Source organism: Ammospiza caudacuta, chromosome 16, assembly GCF_027887145.1.
Source record: "Ammospiza caudacuta isolate bAmmCau1 chromosome 16, bAmmCau1.pri, whole genome shotgun sequence".
NCBI classification, from domain to species: Eukaryota; Metazoa; Chordata; class Aves; order Passeriformes; family Passerellidae; genus Ammospiza; species Ammospiza caudacuta.
In genome coordinates this window covers 17,893,095-17,914,629 of record NC_080608.1, presented here as the reverse complement: position 1 = coordinate 17,914,629, position 21,535 = coordinate 17,893,095, and the positions used below count along the sequence as shown (strand labels likewise).

The window sequence follows — 21,535 nt, the reverse complement described above, 5'->3', positions numbered from 1 at the left end:
CTCAGTAGTTTCTGCTAATAGCAAACGTCATTTGAGAGTATTTTTCTTGCTTACATGCCTTATTTAAACTCTGTTTTGGCTGCTTTCTTTTTGGTCCACTGGTGTTTTTTGAGCTTCTGGACTCCTGTTCAAAGTTTAAAGAACAATAACCAGTCAAATGTAAAATAATGTCAATTGAACCAACTGATGACTCAACAGTCAACCAAGTCATTCTGGCCCTGCACCAAATGGACCGAGGCCAAAACCTAAAGTTGGCACAGGTCCCCATCCCTGTTCTCCATAGATCTGCACTGAAGCAGAGCCCGGAGTGCAACACGCTGGTTAATATTCCATAATGAAGGGCTGCATGTGTGAGAGTGTGCCTCCCATTGAGGGAGCCCGTGCTGGGCAGGACCTGAGTCTGCAGGGCTCCCTCCAGAGGGACCAGGAGACAGGGAAATGGGGTTTGTGCTCCGGGGAATTCAGCAGCCTCACCTGCTTCAGTATCACCTTCCCTCTGAACAGAGCTTCCTGGAAGGGCTGGAGAAGGAATGAGGGAAAAACATTCCTTTCTGCTTCTCTTGCCTTCTCTTCATCTTTCCCTTCTCCTCTTCCTCAGAGTTAGGGTGTTATTTCTGCTCTGTTATTTGTGTTGCATTGCTTTTAGTTTCTTTTTTTGTATTTCTACTGATATTCGTTGTTGTAAAGCAGGAATTAGCTCTGCAGTGCAGCTAAAAGCATGAGCTGGTAAATCAGTGTGTGTGTCCACATTGATACAGCTCCAGGTCCAGACCACTGTTCCACTGGCAGCAGGAGAGTCTTGATTTTATTGTGTTTTTTCAGAATAGAAGAAATGAACTTCCTAATTGCAGCTCTAAATTTATTTATGTCTTTGATGGTTATTTGACTGTGGAAGGACTATACTGCAGCTTTGAGGCTTTTGGAGAAGAGAAGGCTCCAAGGGACCTTGAAACCCCTTCCAGTGCCTAAAGGGGCTCCAAGAGAGCTGGAGAGGGACTTTGGACAAGGGGGAATGGCTTCCCACTGCCAGGGAGCAGGGCTAGATGGGACATTGAGGGTGGGCAGGCCCTGGCACAGGTGCCCAGAGCAGCTGTGGCTGCCCCTGCATCCCTGGCAGTGCCCAAGGCCAGGCTGGAAGGGTTTGGAGCACCCTGGGACAGTGGGAGGTGTCCCTGCCCATGGCAGGGGATCTTTAAGGTCCTTTCCAATCCAGACCATTCTGGGATTCTATGATTCTACTACAGTTTACTTTAATATTTGACTGCCTTTCTTTCTGTATCATTAATATTTTTCCATGTATGTTAGAATCAGCTTTCCAGACGTGTCTCTCCTATCCTAGCAGCATCGTTTGGCAGCCTGCACACAGTCCTGTGATTGACACGAGCACTGGACACGGCTCATGCTGAGGTCATTAATGGAACAAGTCCTGTTTAATATTTTAAGTTCAGTTCCTCTGGTACAACATTAATGTGTGCTGGAATAAGGGGTCAGATCCGATCTATGCTGACTGTGGAGGAAGAGCCAAAATGCTGGGGCTGCTCTGAGCTCATGAATCTCTTGTGATCGCCACAGAATGTCTCAGTGCAGTTCTGCTGCTGTTGAATTCCAAGTGCTGGCCCATGGAACTGGTGTGTTAAAGGGTCAGTGTTTAGACAATACATTTTTGGGCAGTTAGTTTGACTCTTGGTTAGTTTGCAAGGTTCAGAAAACTAAAAACCTGCTTTTAAGGAAGATAAAGCATCTCTGAGGCTGCTGAGATCTGAAACAGAGCCCCAGAATCCAGAGAAGTTGGAAAAGACTTTTAATGTTACCAAGTCCAAGCTGAGACATTTCTTGGGATGCACTGAAAATTAAAAAAAAAAGAATCTAATTTTATTCAGACCTTAGCGCTCTATTGTAGAGTGCATTATTTTTCAGTTGTCCCGGTCCTGGCTCACCTCAGTCTGTGAGCACAGAACATCTCCCTGTGCCTGCAGGTTTGAGATGATCCACAGGCTGTAAATACAGCTAGATCAAATGGCTATTTTGTCATCCAGCAAAGCTTAAACAATTGGTATGGCCCAGGATGATTTGATTCCATATTTTTATGCAAAGTTTGTATTTGAGTATAGAGGTACTGCCTTGTGTCTGGGTCTCTTTTTTTGCTGCCTCTTTATTTAGGGAAGGAAGGGTGAACAATGAAATTTTAAAAGCAGCACAAAGCTTTGGAAAAGTATGCCTAAATTGATTCATATAGAAATGAATTCTACCCTTGAAGGTAAGACTTTTTGGCCGCTTTACTGGAGCACTGTAATAAATATAAAAGTTTAGAACATATAATTTAATTATCATATTCTGGCCATAAATGCTTTAGGTCTGTAGTGCATTTGAAATCCCAAGAGCTCTGGCTGAGGTTGCAGCTGCAACATCAATTACCATTTATCCATTCCAAGAAAGCTTTGCCTATGCCCTTGAAGCCTTTACGCTCTGGAGAGGCTCCAGCGGGAGCGCGGCCGCTGCTCCGGCGTCACTCCCGGTGATGCCAAGATGGGAGCGGGCGCCATTTCACAGCAGGGCCGGGGCTGGAGCCTGGGGAGCTGCCAGCAGCCCCTCCTGGTGCTCCTGAGAGCTGCAGTGCCCTGGGCAGGTGGGTGCTCCTCAGGGATTGGGGATGGCTGTGGTGCTCCCTGAGAGCTGCAGTGCCCTGGGCAGGGTGCGTGCCCTGGGCAGGGTGGGTGCTCCTCAGGGATTGGGGATGCCAGGGTGCAGGCTGGAGCTGCAGTGCCCTGGGCAGGTGGGTGCTCCTCAGGGATTGGGGATGCCAGGGTGCAGGCTGGAGCTGCAGTGCCCTGGGCAGGGTGCGTGCCCTGGGCAGGGTGGGTGCTCCTCAGGGATTGGGGATGCCAGGGTGCAGGCTGGAGCTGCAGTGCCCTGGGCAGGTGGGTGCTCCTCAGGGATTGGGGATGCCAGGGTGCAGGCTGGAGCTGCAGTGCCCTGGGCAGGGTGCGTGCCCTGGGCAGGGTGGGTGCTCCTCAGGGATTGGGGATGCCATGGTGCAGGCTGGACACACCACTGGGCCTGGGGAGCCCTGGCTGCCAGGGCGGCTTTGCTCCATGTGTTGTGTTGGCAATCTGCAGATTCCTGCCCTGCTTCCGTGCTGCTGGCGTTTGCCAGCACTGTTTGTCTGACTGTACAAACCCACAGATCCTGCAGCCGGCTTTGGTTGTGTGAAGGAATGGTAAAAGGTGTGTTCTGCAGGTGGGGATGATCCCGAGACTTTGCTGCTTGAGGGATCTCTGATATTTTACATTTTTCTGTTAGAACCGTGGCGTCCCCTAGCAGCATTTACTGTGGCAGGGTCAGGAGCAGGGAGAGCCCCTCTGCCTGCGCACCAGGAGCTGCTGTGCCATGAGTTTGTGGCTCTGGCAGTGAAGGAAATTCGGCAGTGCCACATCCCTCCCGGTGCCATTATCTTGGCCGTGTCACAGATGTGCTGCGCGGAACGAGACCGTTAGCTCAGCATCTGATTTCCTGGCTTATCGGAGGTTTTTTAATACAGTGTTTATCTGGGTGTGCGATAAAGGAAACCGTGTTAATCGTCCTGGTTCTCAGAGCAGCTGGAAACCAGAAATGCTGGGGGCTTTTGTCTACAGGCTTTGGTTAAATACTCCAGAGTTGATTTTTCATTTATTATGGCATCATTGAGGACATGGTTGTTGTCAAGACCTGCACTCCTACCAAAACCATCCGGATCTCCATTTTAAACAAAAATAGAAAAGAGAGCTGAAGAATGGGTAGGTCTGTAAGGGAGCTGTGTGGAGGGAGGATTTGTGGCTCTATGAGCAGTCAGCACCCCAGGACACCTTAGCCTGGGGTCTGTCCCCATGGCAGTCTGTGCCTCTGCAGTGGCTCTGTGCCCCCTCTGTGGCACCCGGCCAGCCAGGGCTGGCTCTGTGTCTGCAGAGCTCAGGCCTGGGAGGAAAAACTGGGCTCTTACCAATTTGCAGTCTCTTCAGAATGAAGTGAAAACATTTCAAGAGACAGAAGAAGCCAATGGTTCAGGTTCTCAGCAAAATGCCTTTCTGGAATTATTTCCAATTGGCAAACACACTCGTGTTTTAATAGTCATGACAAGTCTAGTGTCAACAGTCCTGGATTGAAATTTCTTCCTGCTTGAACTCAAAACTACTTCCCTGCCTAAGAGGATATAAAAATAATTAATAGTTTCTCTAGTTAATGAAGAAATAAATAAACAACTCAAAAAATGTAATCAGGCAGTGTCCACAGCCTAGTGTTTACATTGTTCTCATTGCTGGAAGATAAGGAGGAGACCCAGATGGCAATGACATTGAAAATGGTTTCTTTACTCTTAGTTTGGTGATACACTTACACCAATAAGTAACTTGCTTTTAGGAATCCATTCCCAGCGGTTGGTTCAGTGGAGCTGCAGAGCCAGGGTGTGTGGTGGGCCGTGTTTTGGTGTCTGGGGGTGTGAGGAGTGACTCCTGTTTGACAGAATGTGGTGCAGGCTGGCTATTGCTTTCACACACTGGTGAAAATGGGTGCAGGCTGTAGGCTGGAAATGGTAATTTGGGTTCCTGGAGGTGTTCTTCCCCTCGCCATTGTCCCACTAGAGCTGTCTTCCATAGGGTCAGAGAAGCGTGAGATGGTTTGGGTTGGAAGGGATCTTGAGGATCAACCCGTCCCGCCCCTGTGTGTCGATGTGTCCAGGTCCGTGTGTCCCTGTGTGTGTGTCCCTGTCCATGTGTCTGTGTATCCTTGTCTTTGTTTCCCTGTCCGTGTGTCCGTGTCCCCATCCATGTGTCCGTGTGTCCCTGTCCGTGTGTCCATGTGTCTGTGTCCATGTCCCCCTGTCCATGTGTCTGTGTGTCCATGTCTGTGTGTCCCTGTCATGTCTGTGTATCCCTGTGTGTCCCTGTCCGTGTGTCCCATCTGTGTGTCCCTGTCATGTCTGTGTGTCCCTGTCCATGTGTCCGTGTCCCCCTGTCCGTGTGTCCATGTCTGTGTCTCCCTGTCCATATGTCCCGTCTGTGTGTCCCTGTCTGTGTCCCATGTCTGTGTCTCCCTGTCCATTTGTCCATATGTCCGCGTCCCTGTGTGTCCCTGTCCATGTGTCCGTGTGTCCCGCTGCCCGGGCTGTGTCTGTCCGTCCCCCAGCAGGACCCAGGACAGGAGCCCTCCCCGGCCGTTGTCATGCCCGCCTGCTGCAGGTGACCCTTGAGCCGGGGTTGAAGTCCCTGGTGAATGGTTAACCCTGGAATGGCTTTATTTAAACACCTCAATTTCTGCACAGCTCGTTACTGGGGCGCCATCTTCATTAAGCCTTTCCATTTTCGCGCTTCATTAAAATTTCCTATTTCACCCTCTTCATAAAGGTTTCCCATTTTGCCCCCATATGTTCCATTGAGTGGAAATGATAATCACATCTATGCAAATAAATAAAATCAGATTGTATATTAATAGTTTCTGAAATATACATGGGAATGTACTAAGTTTAGTGCCCCATACCAATGCCATGCCTCCCAAAATGAAATTTAATCTAAGTTTTTACAGATTTGAACGGTGAAAATTGGGAGGTTTTTTCCTCTCTCGTCTATGCTGCTTGGTTTTTTATTTTATCTAGATAGGACTCATAGTTTATTAGGGTTTGTTGAGTTGAAAGTAGTTTCCGTAAATACTGAAAGCTGTTCCATTATTATATTATCTCAGAGTGTAATTTCCCTGCCTTACCTCTTCCTTAGGAAGTGGTCATTTGCCTTTTGCTGTGTATAACTGTGTAGGTGAGGGATTTACACTGAATGTGGCTGCTCTAACTGTAAAGGTGAGAGATGTATACTGAATGTGTCTCCCATAATTGTATAGGTGAGGGATTTACACTGAATGTGGCTGCTATACCTGCATAGGTGAGGGATTTGTACTGAATGTGGTTCCCATAACTGTATAGGTGATTTATACTGAATGTGGCTGCTATACCTGTACAGGTGAGGGATTTACACTGAATGTGGCTGCTATACCTGCATAGGTGAGGGATTTACACAGAATGTCGTGCAGAGCCCTGCAGTCCCTCCTGGTGCTGTTCACCAGCAGGGCTGGCTGGCAGCTCTCCGCACGGTCAGTAAATATTGCCCTTATCTGATACAGCCAGGCTGGGAAGATATGCCTGCAGCCCGGATTAGATTGCTGGCTACTGCTGTATTAATCAATGTAATCATTTATTTTTAGCTTTAGAAGTCATATCATCTGTTTTCTTTCTCATATTACATTTTCTGTGGGGCTGGTACAGAAAATGAGCCCTGTTTAAAAATTAAAGGTGGCTGAAAAGTTTCAGTGGAATATGTTTGGCACTGTCATGGTTTCCCTGACAGCTGATGAATGTTTCCTTAAAAATGCTTTTGTCAGAAGTGTGAGAGGTATAAAGAGTTTTATTTTTGTATCTAAATTAGCTGTCTTCAAAACTATACATAGAAAGATGTTTCCATCTTTTTAATAATTTTAATGAAGCAAAGTTCTCAAGTGCTATATTCCTTATTTAAACTCATAGCTCCTAGCCTGTACTTCAGTGTTTAATCTGAGATATTTATTATTAGAAAAGGAGCTATTGGCCTAAACTTTTAGAGAAAATAAGGCAGTGACTGCTGCTTGTAGAAGTGGTATTGCTTGGTTTTGAGGTAAGTGTCGGGGTTTTTATGTGGGGGTTTTTTGCATATGACAGTCTAAAAGTAGAGAAACAAATTTCTTTTTCCAAACATATCAGTAAGCTGGGGAGAGAAGAAAAAAAAATGAAAGAAGAAAGTAATATGTGCATCACATGAAAGGAAGCAAAGCTTGAGGTCAGAATTACTTGTCTGATGGTCAGACAGGAAAGCTGTGAGAGAGCAGAGAACCAAGGTGGCTCTCAAGCCTGAGGCTCTCCCCTTGTGTCTGGGCTCCTCCTGGGATCCCCTGGAGCAGCAGAGCAGGAGCAGAGGTGGATCCTCAGCTGCCTTCCCAGGATGTGTGAGCTCCTGCAGCCCCACGAGCTGCAGCTCTGTGCTCAGAACTGGTGCGTGGAGTTGGTGGGACTGGCTTGGGTTTCATGCTCCCATGGCTCCCGTGCTGCGGGGTGCATTGTGCAACCAGAGGGGTTTATCAGAGCTCTTTAAAAGAAGATTCATTAACTGGAGAAGCCAGGAAAGCCGTGCCATGGGTGATGGGCAGGGATGTGGTCCCTCAGTGAGCCCTCTCCAGCTGACAGACACGTTGTGGGGGCTGGCAGCCTCGTGGCAGAGCCACGGAGGAGAAGTGTTGAGCGTTCCAGAGATGCTTCTGAGCGCAGAGCAGCGATGTGACAGATTTGAGTTCTTTTCCAAGTTCTGGAGAGAAGCATTCTTCCCTTTGGGAAAAGAGGGGCCTTTTTCTTCCCTTTTTCCTCAGGTTTGACTCATTCTCCTCCATTCCTGCTGCCAGCCTTTGCTGCTGAGGGCTCTGCGCCACCCTTGCTCTGCTCTCCCCTTCCCACTGCTCTTGCAGCACCTTGAAGCTGTTGCTGTGCTCCTGTCTGGTTTTCTCTTCTGCTCAGCCTCTCTGCTCTGAGACACAGCTCAGCTTCTCCCCAGCTCAGACTCTGCTTTTAGGGGCTCTGCACATCCTTAGGTCTTCGCTGCCTGTGCTGTCTCATTTTTTCCCCCTAACACAAGTAATTTTCACTTCTCTCTGCCTTCTGGTTCCATTTTTGTCAAAGTGAGAACTTCATTGACACATTTATTGTGGTTTGACTTTGATCCCTCTGTGTTTGAGTGGGAGGATCCTGCTCCTTGTCTTTTGATTGCCTCAATCCATCCCTGTAGGAAAGGACCAGCACAATGGCAAAATCCTTTGGATCGGTGGATGGGCCATTTCTGGAGATGGGACATATGGACCTGTGCAAAAGCAGAGCTCCCAGGTGTTGGAATGTCTTCATTTGGGATGGAATTTTAGGGTTTGCGTGAGCGTGTTGGAGCTGTAGTTTTTTTTAAATGTGTGAGCAAATCTAGTCAGACTTCCTTGAGGAGGGGAAAAGGAATTTTCCATGCAAAAGCCATCCCACATACAAATGCTAAACCCACATCAGGGAACGTGGATGGTCTGGAGAGTTTCCAAGGCGAGGCACCAAAACCTTAAATAAAAGTGTCATTTTTCTAGCTTCATCTGGAGAGTGGCTGGAACCCTGGTGAACAGGATTTTCTGTGAAAATCAGTTTCAAGTGAAGCAGGCAGTATAGAAATCATGTTTTAGGCGTTTCAAACTTAGTTGGGAATCACAGAATGGCTAGGATTGGAGATCATCCAGTCCAACCTCCTGCCCAGGCAGGGTCACCCGGCGCAGGGGAGGCAGGAGCGTGCCCAGGAGGGTTTGGGATGTGTCAGAGAGGGACACTCCTTGACCTCCTGGTGTTCCAGTGCCTGCCACCTCCATGGAAGGACGTTCTTCCTCGTGTGGACGAACACAACAGCTGGGCCTTTCCAGGGCTGTGGGGCAGTGCCTGCTTGGTCTGTAGGATCAGGGTTGGTCTGTACGAGTGCCATGCAGCTCCCTTCAGAGCAGAGAAGATAAGCCACCATGAGAGCAGCCCCTGAGCCCTGGCCCAGCACTGCTGGGTCAGCCCTGAGGATTAGGAGCAGCTCCAAGGTGATTGGGATGGATTGTTTGTTGTTAACAAACCAATCCTTCATTTGTGGCAGGGCTGGGTGTTTACATCCAAATCCTGAAATGAGGGGTATTTCTCGCTCTACTCCCAAACTGCTGGGGTGAAGCCATCACGTGTTACTGTGAATATTTGTTGCTATATGGCCCAATTTGCACAGCTCCTTGCATAACAGCATCCCAGTGGAGCAGCCGGTGGTGCTGCTGGGAGGGAGCCCTTGTGCAGACTGCAGGGAATGTGGCAGTAATGGAAACAATATGCAGTAAGAGCGTGTTTAAAGAGTCAATTTTAAAGGCTGGGATAATTGTGCAAGAAACTTGGCTTCAGAAACGTGTAAGGGAAGGAATCTTGATGCAGCCAAATAGGCCGTGAAAAATCCATACAGCTTTTCTGGGGTTTTACAGAAGTCCTTGTTTAACTGTTTCTGGTGCTCTCTGTGTGCAGAGCTGCCCCACCAAGCTGTTCCTGGCAGCTGTGCTCCCCTCCATCCCAATTAAAGGTGTTTCTCTGCTTTGTTTCAGCCCTGGAATGAGGTCAGATGTAAGCTCTTCTCCATCCACAACTTCAGCAACCACGGGACCACCTCCCAAGCTCTGCCTGGTGTGCTCCGACGAGGCCTCGGGGTGCCACTACGGTGTCCTGACGTGTGGCAGCTGCAAAGTCTTCTTCAAAAGGGCAGTGGAAGGTAGGACCTCCTCATCAATACGAGATCCCCACACACACCATCCATTTTCAAACCCAGCATCCATGGCTTTGCCAGAGTCCTGCTGAACAAGCCACCCATTAGATCACTGATCTTGTCATGGTAAATCACATTGATAATGGTGCATTATCCAAAGCATGGATTCCATTCACATTGGTAAAATGCTCCCATTCACTCAGTGTAAAAGAATTTATTGTTGTTTTGGCTTTTGTCTCTTTCATGTTCTTTCACTGTTGTTTTTGTTTATTTGTCCTGGTTTTATACAGATATTTGTCTGTGTGGAATAGATTCGTAAAGTTTGTGATTTTTAAATTTATGGTTAGTTGGTTTGTGTAGAAGGCTTACATGGAACTTGGTAAATGTGTTGTGTGTGAGGTTGTTGTAGTTTTCCTGTAAACAACGTTGGTTGAATTGCATCCATGTCCCTGGGTGTTACTTGCAGGGACACGGGGTACCAGGGGCGTGTGTGGGATTGGATCACTGAGATTTCTGTCCAGTTGGGATTAGAGAAAACCATTCTGGAAAGCAGAGATGATGGAAAACTAATGTGAATGAGGGCTGTGTGGATTTTGGGTGCGTCAGTAGCCATTTGTGAGGGACTAGGTTGTACCTCAAGATCAGACTGTGCTGCAGTATCACGTGCAAAAAAACCGGAGCGTATTCCCAGTGTTTCTGGGAAAATGGCGATTCCTGAGGTCTGAGAACATCATTCCTAGTTCTGGCCCTCAGGGTTTCCTGTCCCGTGCCTGCCTCGTGCAGCCCTCTCTGAACCAGGCTCTTTCTGCTGACATTTGTGCAGCTGGGGTCACTGGAGGAGAGGGAAGGCTCTTTGACAAAGACAAACCCCCATTCAGCCCTCGGCAGCAGCACTTTCCCCAGTTCTGGCTCACAGGTGCCATGGGGAGCTCCATGGAAGGGCAGAGCCCCTCGGAGGGACAGCAAAGTCAAGTTCATGTCGTGATTTCTGCTGGTCACAAAGGGCTGTTGGCTCTGTGGCGGCTGAGGTATAACAAGGCAGCATGAGCTCAAGTGCAAAGCAAATAGTCTTCTGTACCTTTGATTAAAACATGGTCACCAGAGATCCCTCAGAAGACAGTTTGTAAGGCAGCTGGACACGTGCCATAGCCATGGGTTTGCCTGTTCTCAAGCTTAAATAAATCACAAAAGTATTGATACAGGAGAGAATCACCCCAGTGATTCCTTTTGGGTTTGACACACAATAAATCAGCTGTCTTGGTATTAAAAATGTAAACAGGCTTGTGGCAGTAGTTCCTCGAGGCTCACCTCTGCCTTCATTTTGACTGTGCCACAAATTATCCCACTTCTCACAGAATTCCAGAACCATTAAGGTTGGAAAAGACCTCCAGGTTGATCAAGTGAAGCCTTTGATGGATCACCACCGAGTCAGCTGGGCCACAGCACCAAGGGCTGAGCACCCTAAACCCTTCCATTCCATGACATGGATGTGCTGGACTGTTCCAGGATCCGTTAGTCCTAGTCCTCACTTTAAGGAACAAATAATTCGGTTTTGTCTTTTATAGGCATTTTTCTTATTAGGAACACATGTAAAAAGAATTTGTTTCTGCAATATCCTTTTTATTAGTGGCTGCCAGGCACCTGTTAGTGCTCAGATCAAGCTGACTCTGCACACTCATTATCCGGCCTTCAGCCAAAGCCCTTTTTTCCACCTTTGCCTCCAGGCCTGTGTACTGGGACAGAAATAGTCACAGAAACTGGAAGTGTCAGTGTCTAGAAGTCAGTATAAAGTGCATTTTTTCAGCAAAGAGTAGAACCAGAGGAGAAGAGGAAGGGTGAAGGTGGGACAGCAGCTGTCGATTTATGTGCAGTTCTTCAGGCTCACAGGTCTTTCTGCGGGAGCCCAGGCTGGCCAGAGACAGCTTTTTGTAGTTCTGATTTCGTGGTGTTTCAGAGCCCAGAGCCCTTGTGGCTGAGTTTGTCCAGCCCCAGCCCTGCTCAGCTCCCAGCCCTTCACCCAATGTGCCAGCCTGGATCCTCCCAGCTCCTCACACCTCCCTCCTGCTCTGCTCCAGATCAGCCTCTTCGTCAGCACTTTCCATTCCATCCTCCAGAGTCCTTTGTCTGCAATTCCCAACCTTTTTTGGGCTGCTGTGCCCAAATGGGCCCAGAGCTGTTGGTGCCAGAGTGCGTCAGAGCCCCGGTGCCAGCGAGGCAGTGGGTGGGATGGGATTGGGATTGGGGATGGGGATGGGATTGGGGATGGGATTGGGCATGAGGATGGGGATGGCATTGACCAGCCTCTGAAAAATGCCCCTGTGTGCCCCAGATCCCCCTGGAAACTCCTGCCTTGGCTCACCCCTGGTTTTTAGCAGAGTATTTGTGGAGTGCCTGGGTTTGAGCAGCAGAGAGAACTGGAGCACATTCCGCAGCCCTGGGCAGGAGGAGGACGTGGAGCACCAACTTCCCTTCGTTCTCCCCCAAATGGTCATGGGACAAGAGGCTTGGGTTTAGTGTAATAGAAAGAAATAGTGTAGCTTGGTCCTAGGAAAGGCAGGAATAGGTGAGCAGTAAGAACAAGAAACCAAGCATTTGTGCAAATAGAATGGAGCAGCTCAGGAGCAGCTCAGGACCCTCACCTGAGTGCCTGTGTTGATGTGTGGAACTGTGATCTCATCAGACAGGAGGGACAGGGAGCTGTTGTTGTCTCTGCTGCTCTGCAGCGCTGGCACATGGGCATCAGTTCATGTTCTGTGTGTGTTTCTGTGTGTTAGGATGCTAATGGCAACAGAATGGTGAGTGGAGGATCTGTTGTCTGCATTAATCAAACACAAAGCTGGCACAAGGGTCAGGAAGGCTCCTCTTCCCTGAGTGGAAGAGGTGGGGCAGTCATTCAGAAAAACATTCCTTGGAATATCAGCTTGAGACGCTTCACAGGAGAAGTTTGGCCAAAGCCATAGGAATGAACTCTGCATGCCCATAATTTTCACAGCTGACTTGTAAGAAATTCCTTCTCCAAGCTGTTTTCCTGTGAGAAAACTCTTGGACTCTGTTGTTAATAATTCAGTGTTTGGAAAATCTGTTTGTTTCTCACAATGTTGTACTGTCAGTACTTTGCAATACAGAGTAAAAGCGCAGGCTGCAGCTTTCTGCCCTCTGGAAAAACATGCTCCTTGACCCCTGTCTGGGAGAAGGATCTATTCTTTGGTAATACCTTTCCCTAAATAAGTTACATTCAGACATTCATGCACTCACATAACTCATATAATTAAGAATAGGTACTTCTGTTGCCCTGCTCTAAGCAGCTAAGCAATACAGTTATTTTAATTTATGTACTTCAGCTTGTTGTGTTTTCAGGGCCAGTTTTGCTCTGAATCTGTGAATCCATAAAAATGTCAGAGAGTTTGGTTTGTCCAGGTCAGGCTGTAAGTTCCAGGAAGGTTTCACGACTGTCCAGCTGATGAAGCTGTGTCTGTGCTCTGTAGAAACGTTTACAAGTGTTTTCTCAGACTGTGTTTGTGCACATTATTTATGTCTCTTGTCAAACTATTTACAGAAATGGGAAACCTACTGGAGAAGGCAGCTTTGGTAAATGCAAGGGGAAATAGTTTTAAAAATAGAAGTTCCCTGGTGTTAACAAATAGAAAATAATGTTTTTACCTAAATGTATTGACTTTGAGATCTAAACATGAGAAATGCTTTGGATATGTGAAATCAGTGGGTACCGATGTTTTTGCAAGGCAGACAGTGCAGCGAGGGAAGGTTTGCTGTGCTCCTTACTGTCACTGGGGCAGGGTCTGTGCGTGGGGAGCTGATGTTTGTCTGTCTGTGTTCGTGCCAGGGCAGCACAACTACCTGTGTGCGGGCAGGAACGACTGCATCATCGACAAGATCCGCAGGAAGAACTGCCCCGCGTGCCGCTACCGCAAGTGTCTGCAGGCGGGCATGAACCTGGAAGGTAACAGCCCTGCCAGCCGGGCTGCTGGGGAAATGATGGGGAAATGATGGGGAAACTCTGGGGAAACTCTGGGGGACTGCTGGGGGCAGCTTCAGTCCGTGCTGCATTCTCTGGGCATTGTACGGCGACACAGCAGGGCTTGTGCTGCACCTTCTCCTGTGTGTCCAGCACAGATAAGGCACGCACACAAACAGGGGCTGTTCTCCATCCCTGTCAGCACGTCTCGTGGCTTTTTCATGGAATGTGGGACAGCAGAGCTCCAGGAGAACACCTGGAGGGAGGGGTGACACCTGTGGGAGGGTGTGCTGTCTGAGTGACCTGGCTCTGAGACCATGGACAGGGATGGGAGTGGGGATTGCATCTTCCAGCTTAGGAAAATTGAAATACTTCTGTTCATGCTGTGGATGCTTCTTAAATATCTGACAAAATCTCTCTGGAAAGTGTTGGTTAAACATTTTAACATACCACCACATCATTGTTCTCTGCTGAGTCCTGAATGACTCCTGAGAATCTGAAGGCCACATCAACCAGAGATTTAGCAGCACTTGTAAAATGGCATAAAGCACTTTTATTAGTGTCAGCTTCATTTTATGTTTGCTATTTTTCCCTGAGCAGCAGAGATTAACGCAGCACTTACTGGTGCAGTTATCCTGGTGGTACGTGTGTGATCAAAATTGTCAGATAAAATAAAAATGTCAAAGATGTATTTGTCAGCTCCAAGGATGAACAGAATTTCATTTCGGTGAGTGCTAACATCCTTGGTGAGGTGTAATGATAAGTTAAAGAGATCAATGAAGCACAGACTGGTGGGGAAAGGGAAACTTTTATGGCTGAGAGGGAAAAGGAATCTAGAAACTCAGGAGCACAAAATGGAAGAACCCAGAGTAGTGTGAAAGAGTGAAAAACACCCTGAAAACAAGGATTTTTGGGACAGATCTGAACAGATGGAGAAGTGGTCATGCAGAAAAGCAAACTGGGAGGCAGCATAAAGTGCAGAACAGACTAAAATCCAGTTTATCTTGTCTATTTTAGGGTCACAGTTTAGGAATGACTGATGTTCAAAAGAGAATTAAATTTGCATGTTTTTTAGACAGTAATTTCTTTCTGAAAAGTCCCCAGCTGCATCCCCAGTGCATGAACAATGGTTGAAGCAAACCAGTGGAAGGTCAGAAGAGACCTCAGTGTCCAGCCCATCCATCCTTGGGCCCGGTGCACTCTCCTGGCTTCCTGCTGGACTTTTTCCAGGAGCCTGCCCTGTTTTGGGTTTCTCTCAGTTTCTGGTGCCTACAGTGGATCTCACTGTTAGCTATTGGGTAGAAAATGAATTTATATTTAAATTCATTCATTCATTCATTCATTCTATCATGCAGTATTTTAATTGACCCATTAAAAGTGGCTCTTTCTAGTCACTTGATAATTTTCTATTCGTGTTTTTTATAATCATTAAGGTTGGAAAAGACCTCAGGTCCATCAGTCATCCCTTTAGCCCTGCATATCATCCTTTTCTGGAACTTTCTTTATTCTATTGCATGGTTTTTGGGGCGTAGGGGACTGGAAAAACATCAAACTGTCAGGCTGCAGGTACCAGAGATTTACAGAGCACAAAGATGATATTTTGTACTCCAGCCTTTATTTCCTTGAGTTCTCATTTCCGCTCCCACTGTTAATTGGTGTTCCTTGGCACCCTCTCCCTTTGTGGTGTGCTGGAAGAAAAGATTTATTGTTAAGTTTTATGCCTGTAAAAAAACAGTCTCATAATTTTTTTGGCTTTTCATGCTGCATTTTACAGTTAAACTTGGCAATTAATTAGTTTTTTCTGCAATCTTCACTTGGAATTTATTTCAGTTTTTTGAGGAATTTTTATATTTTTCCAGTTCTTTGCCCTGCAGCGGGAGGAGGGCAGTGCCTGGTGGCCCTGGGGTGGTGGCAGGTCCCTCGCCCACCTGGCTCAGGTGCTGGGGCCATCTGCCCCCAGGCAGGGAGGAGGAAGCCTCTGCAGCCTGGTGGATGCCAGACTGCAGGAGCCTGGGGCTTGGGGGGGTTTTGTTTGTTTTGAACAGAAAATCTTGGATGCTTTTCTCTCCATGCTGAGTTTATCTGTGGGGGTTATCTCCTGTAAGGTGCCCTAAGGAGCTGACTTTAAATTAGTGGTCTTTTTATTATTGAAAATTAATTGCAATTAAATACATTATCTCAACCATCTCAACCTTCTTTTTTTTTTTTTTTTTTTTTTTTTTTGTGAGGTACAGCTATATATCTAAGTCAGGACTGGAAACAGCCTGATAAAAATTCTTGCATAATAGTTTGTCTTATCAGATCTGTTTATTTTGATTATAATTTTATCAGGCTTTCTGGGCTGGAAATACTCCATCCAGGTGTCTGCAGGAAGCTGAAGGCATGTGCTTCTAAATTTAAGTCAAAGCAGTTCATTTGCTCTTCAGAACACAGATAAAGGGGCAAAAAAAAGCCAGAATATGAAAGGATTTTGAAGCAGCCATTTCAAAATTGAGATGAGAATAACAAGAAGCTCTTTGCTCCAAGGAAACAACTCTTGCTATTCCCTCATGGCAGGCTTGGCACATGTGGCCAGTCTACAAAACTTTGGGAAAATGCAGTTTGTGCAAGGTCTGTGGAGGGTTCCTTGTCGTTGGCAGTTGGTTTCTGGAGGCTCTGTGGCAGCCAGAGGTGGGAGCAGGTCCAGGAGGGGGATCTGGGGCTGCCTTGGTGCCTTTTGGGGATTCTGAACAGCTCAGGAGGGACTTGGAATGCACGACCACATTACCTGATGCTTTTGTGGGCTGCAGATTTATCTTGGGAGTTGCAGAGCAGAAATGAGTTGATGAGTTGATGAGCTGAGGCACCCAGGGCAGGGGCTGGGCTGGTCTGGGCTCTGTTAAACAGCGAGCGCCTTCCGTGTGGCCGCCTGCATCCAGGAGAGCCAGAGCCAAGCAGGAGACTCCGTTAGGGACAAGATGCTAATAAAATTGTTGCTCCAACTTTTTGTAGTTTACAGTTAACATCTCTCTGTGATGTTTTATTTATTTGGCGAATGAGTTTTATGGTTTAATTACGCAGCAGTGATTTATATGCAAGAGAGCTGGCAAGAGAAAAAGCTCCTCCTGCCCAGCATTTTAGAAAAAAAAACATTTTCCCTGGCTCAAAAGATCCAGTAACTTCTTACCCATTAAATATTTTTTTTTCCTTTCTTTTGCCTAGTTTCTATGTTTGCTATTTAAAGGAACTTTTAAAGTGTGCAGTCCTGCAGATCTTTCCAGTGGTGGCATTGAGCCTTGTATTTTAGGGTCAGCCTTGCATTTTAGGGTCAGCCTCGTAAGGTACTTGCAGACATAACTGGACATTTTGAAACATTGGCATAAATGTGACTTTTATTAAAACGTAAGGTATTATTTTCCCTGGGAGTTTGCTTGGAACGAGTGTGAAATTCCTGACCTTGCAAAGCGGTGCCGTGCGGGTTCCGCTGCCCTGCTGCCAGCTGTGTGAGGAGGAGAGCAGCATCTCCTCTGCCGTGTTTATCTCTGCGTGGCCGTTTCCAGCCCTCACCTGTGCCTCCCCTCCCTTTGCAGCCCGCAAGACCAAGAAGAAGATCAAGGGGCTGCAGCAGGGCGGCGCGGCAGGCGCGCGCGAGGCCCCGGAGGCGGCCGGCAGCAAGAGCATCGTGCCCGCCTCGCTGCCCCAGCTGACGCCCACCCTGGTGTCCCTGCTCGAGGTCATCGAGCCCGAGGTGCTCTACTCAGGCTACGACAGCTCCCTGCCCGACTCCAGCTGGAGGATCCTCTCCACGCTCAACATGCTGGGCGGCCGCCAGGTGGTCGCTGCGGTCAAGTGGGCGAAGGCGATCCCAGGTGAGGCACAGGCACAGGGAGTGCTGCCTGCTCAACCTAAACCTGCCTTCCTGGCTGCCTGCTCAACCTAAACCTGCCTTCCTGGCTCCCTGCTCAACCTAAATCTGCATTTCTGCCCTCAAAGATGTGCACGTGAACTGTTGGTAGTACCGGGGCTTCTTCACGGCTCAGGTGCTTCCGGAGCAGAAAAGCGGAAAAACTTGCAGATGCAAACATTTATTTACCACAAATTAGGTTAATTTATTTGAACACTTTGAATATTGAAATTCTTATTTAAATGGATATTTGTTGTAAAAGTATTACAGAGAACTATTTGTATTAGCTCTGTCTCCACCTCAGATTAACAGAATGCCAGAATGCTTTGGGTTGGAAGGACCTTAAAGCTCACCCAGTGCCGTGGCAGGGACACCTTCCCCTGTCCCAGGCTGCTCCAAGCCTGTCCAGCCTGGCCTTGGGCACTGCCAGGGATCCAGGGGCAGCCACAGCTGCTCTGGGCACTAAATTAAGTCTTGAATACTTCTAGTAATGAGGTTCTCTTGACTTCTGCAGCCCAACATCACTGTGCTGGCTCATTGGCTCTGCGTTCATGGGTCGGTCTTTCCTGACTCCCCATCACTGTCCAGCTCCAGGGTGGAAGTCAAGGTGTTATTTTCTCTCCAGCTGTGCTCAGACTGAGTCCTACCTGGGCAAAGAGGGAGGTTTGCTGCTGTTCTAGCTCCCACCTAAAGATGCAGTGACACACAGAAGAAGTGTTGTCAGATCTCAGCCTTGGACGTGACACGTGGCATGCGTCTTGGAGAGGCCAGGGCCAAGGGGAGCTGAAGGTGTTTGTTCCTACAGAACAAAGCCCAGTGTTTATCTCCCTCTCACCCCTGTCAGTGCTCTTCACTACCTGTTCTCAAAATCCCTGGCAAAAACACCTCCGTGACGCATAGGTTGCCCAAAAATAACATCACAGAACAGGTCTGCCAAAAAAAAAGAAAAAAGCCTGATAATGAGATTTATGAGTCATAACTGTGTCTCTTTGAGCAGGGGAAATAAATTAATAGTGGGAAAGAAAGGCTGGAAAACTCAAATACATCTGTGTCCAGCAGAGATGTGATTGGAGAGTTGTGTGGGGTCTGGTGGACAAGGTGGGGCAGGTTGGGCTCAGTGATCCTGGGGGACTTTTCCACCCTCAGTGATTCTGGCATTCTGTGTCAGGGCTGTTTGCACTGGGCACTTGTGCTGAATTAGCTCAGTCTGCTCCAGGAGAGGCTCACATGCACACACTTCCTTCTGGGACAGGTTTTTGGGAGACCATCTGGTATTCCCAGGTCCAGATTTAGATTCCATTTTATAAAACACTTCTCTGTTCATCATCTCTGCTGAGCAGAGATGTTTGTAATTAGCCAAGCCCTTCAGGTTAGGGCTTATGCTCTCAATGAAAATGCCAATCTTCTCTTTAATAGCTACATTAATAGCAACTATTCTTATCATTTTTATCTCTTTTCTTTTGTTTGCTGAGGTGGTTCCTCATGAGTGTTTAATTTGTATATCCTGCTCCCGTTGTAGCCCATCAGCCATGCTGACAGCACGCCAGCATTCCTTGCCAAACCCTTTAGCTGGGATTTCAAAATAACCTTTTCCTGGGGAGGGTTTGAGCACACATTTCAAGGTTTGACCCAGAAAAACTGGAGTCACTTTGAATCCCTTTCTTTATAATGTGGAGGCAGAAGCTGGTCATTGCTGGTGGCTCCAGAGCCAGGGGCTGTGTTTGGACCCACCAGGTCAGTTACACGTTCATCCACTGGCTCTGTCTGTTGGCACAGCTTCAGGAAGCAGCTCTTCAGATGTTATGAGCTCTTTAGATGTCAGATGCTTAATAAAAATAGATAAAATCAACTTGTATTCAGGCTCTAATAATGGCTCCGTATGGCACGATGGTTTCTTGGTAAGTGTAGGCTGGATCTGATATGAGCTGATGCTGCAGATCCAAGGCTGGTGGCATTTTCAGACTCTTTGAGGAACCAGTTGCCAGGTTTTACTCATTTCCTCCCTCTTCAGTTGGCTCTGTTCATGCTACATGTGAGATTAGAAGCAGTTCATGCTGGTAACTAGTGCAGTGCTTATTTTGTAGGTTCAGTGTGCAATTGTTGTTGAATAAGAACAACATTTGATATTAAATCATTTATTGTCTAGCAGGCTGCTCTTGTGAAAAGGAGCTAACCCTGTTATTTTTGGAAGGCAGCCCAGTGAATTACAGTGTGTGTGAACTATAATTGTTGCCTTTGTGATGTATCTGACTGACCATCAGCTCCAGATAACCACACACATATCTACTGTGATTTTTTTTAATATTACATCTCTTTTACTCCCTGCAGTACGTGTGCACTGATAACACAGTTAACTGATAGCAGCAGTTGTGCTGCTCACAACCCTGCTCCCTTTCCAAGCCATGCAACTTTTTTGTCCTTTGTTGCCTTTTTGCAGCTGATCCCCCCTCCGTTTGTATTTCCCCAGGTTTCCGAAATTTGCACCTGGATGACCAAATGACCCTTCTGCAGTACTCCTGGATGTTCCTGATGGCTTTTGCTCTAGGCTGGAGATCCTACAAGCAGTCCAATGGCAACCTGCTGTGCTTTGCTCCAGACCTGATCATTAACGAGTGAGTGGGAGCTGGGCTGTGCCTGGGCTGGGGGGGGGCTGCTCAGTGCTCACAGACACCCCAGCACCTCTCCTTCCCCCTGGTGTTCTCAGCAGCTTGCTTCGCATTTCCCTCTAAGTCAAACGGAAGGTAATTGAGATATTAAGTGTATTTATATCCAGAAGTTTTTGTGGGAGGTGTTTGTGCTTTAAGGTTCCATATTGTGACTGTTCCTGCACCATTCACTAGAATCATTCATTTTATCAGAGCCAACACAGTCACAGCTAAAAATATGCCTGGGATGGAGAGAAAAGTTTGGCAAATTGCATAATGTTCTGTCTGTTTAGTGTATCAAAGTGGCAATATGGCCCTTGGAGTTTGCCAGAGTGAAACATTTCTGTCTGGTCTGATGGAATTAGGGCTCAAAAGACAAGCTTAAAGATGGAACAACCTGCCTGATTTATATTTTCTTGTTGAACTGTGTTGTCAACTTTCAAGCAAAGCTGAATTTGGTGGAATGTTTGAACATATATTTTCTTGCACCACACATCGTTTTCCTTGTACTTTTCCAGGCTTGTGTTGTGCAGTAATTCTGTGCTGTGGAAGAGGGGAAGAGGGAATTTGAGATTGTTGAGGTGGTTGGATCTTATTCATCTGTCTCTTTTCTGGTTTTGATATGGAGGCAGTACTTTTAGCCTGCTTTGGCACAGATTAATATTTTTGGTCGTATTTCACTTCAAAATCCCAAATATTTTCTGTGCTTTAAAAAAATATAATAATTGTTACATTTTCTGTGGGATCAGCGATTTATAGTTCATCTTTATTTATTCCCTTGCTTTTTTTTATTGTGAATATTTATCCAGGCTTTTATAAACTGTAATCATTGCCTCATAATAATATTTTTTTAAAAAAGCTAAGGAGGAGATGGCAGGTGAGGGCCCATCTATGTCCTTGTGTTTATTAAAGTGCTAAGAATGTGTCCCTGGAGTGGAATAGTCTCTATATGGTGGAATTGAAATAATTGATGTTGTCACTAAGTGCAATAACATCTAATTTGCTGTAAGCCAGAGGTCTCCTGCTGTTTTATCAGTGGGTCAAAACCACAGAGCTTCACTGCTAGGTGTTGGAACTCTTGAAAACCTCCAGAAACAAAAGGGTAATGCTGTTCCAGCAAACAGCAATTCCCAGATTCCATCCAGCTACAGTTTGGTGAATCGTAGATCAGAGTGACATTTGTTTTCAATAAAACACTGAGCTGCCTGAGAGCGCTGCAGCTCCTTCCAGTGAGCTACAGGTTCTCCATAAAACTCTCTGGTCGTAACTTTTTATGTCCCATCCCTCAATAAAACAGAGCCACCTCGGGTAGAACCTGACAGACACCAAGGGAGACCTCGTGGGCAGGCAGACAGAAATAATTCCCTTGGGTTGGGTTTGTGCCCACGTGGGGAGGCGAGCTGAGGGCTGGGGACACGGCCGTGGCTGCAGAGAGGGGCAGCTGCTCCTGCCCAATTCCCTTGGGCTTTTACAGGGGGTTTAGAAACCATTTCCTCTGTTCCTGGGCTCTCAGGACTTACCCTCTTGTTCAGTAGAGTTCACAAAGGGAAACTCCAAGACTTGATGGTTCACTTGGACTTAACTGCACTTACTGATTGATTTCTTTATGGGATTAATTAGGCTTTCTTTAGCCTCATGTATCTGCTCAAGCATTGAGCAGCATCAGTCCTTCATGCATTTATCCTGGTGCCAG

At 47.1% G+C, this 21,535-nt stretch overlaps 1 protein-coding gene across 2 annotated transcripts in view; it reads left to right on the top strand.

The window, feature by feature from the left end:
• Window positions 1–21,535, top strand: part of NR3C1 (nuclear receptor subfamily 3 group C member 1) — a 60,009-nt gene that overhangs the window by 27,379 nt on the left and 11,095 nt on the right. For both annotated transcript variants that reach the window (XM_058815116.1, XM_058815117.1), the window contains exons 3-6: window positions 9,184–9,347; window positions 13,183–13,299; window positions 16,884–17,162; window positions 19,665–19,809. In XM_058815116.1, coding sequence (XP_058671099.1) covers window positions 9,184–9,347; window positions 13,183–13,299; window positions 16,884–17,162; window positions 19,665–19,809 — 705 coding nt within the window. The remainder of the gene's footprint in view (window positions 1–9,183; window positions 9,348–13,182; window positions 13,300–16,883; window positions 17,163–19,664; window positions 19,810–21,535) is intronic.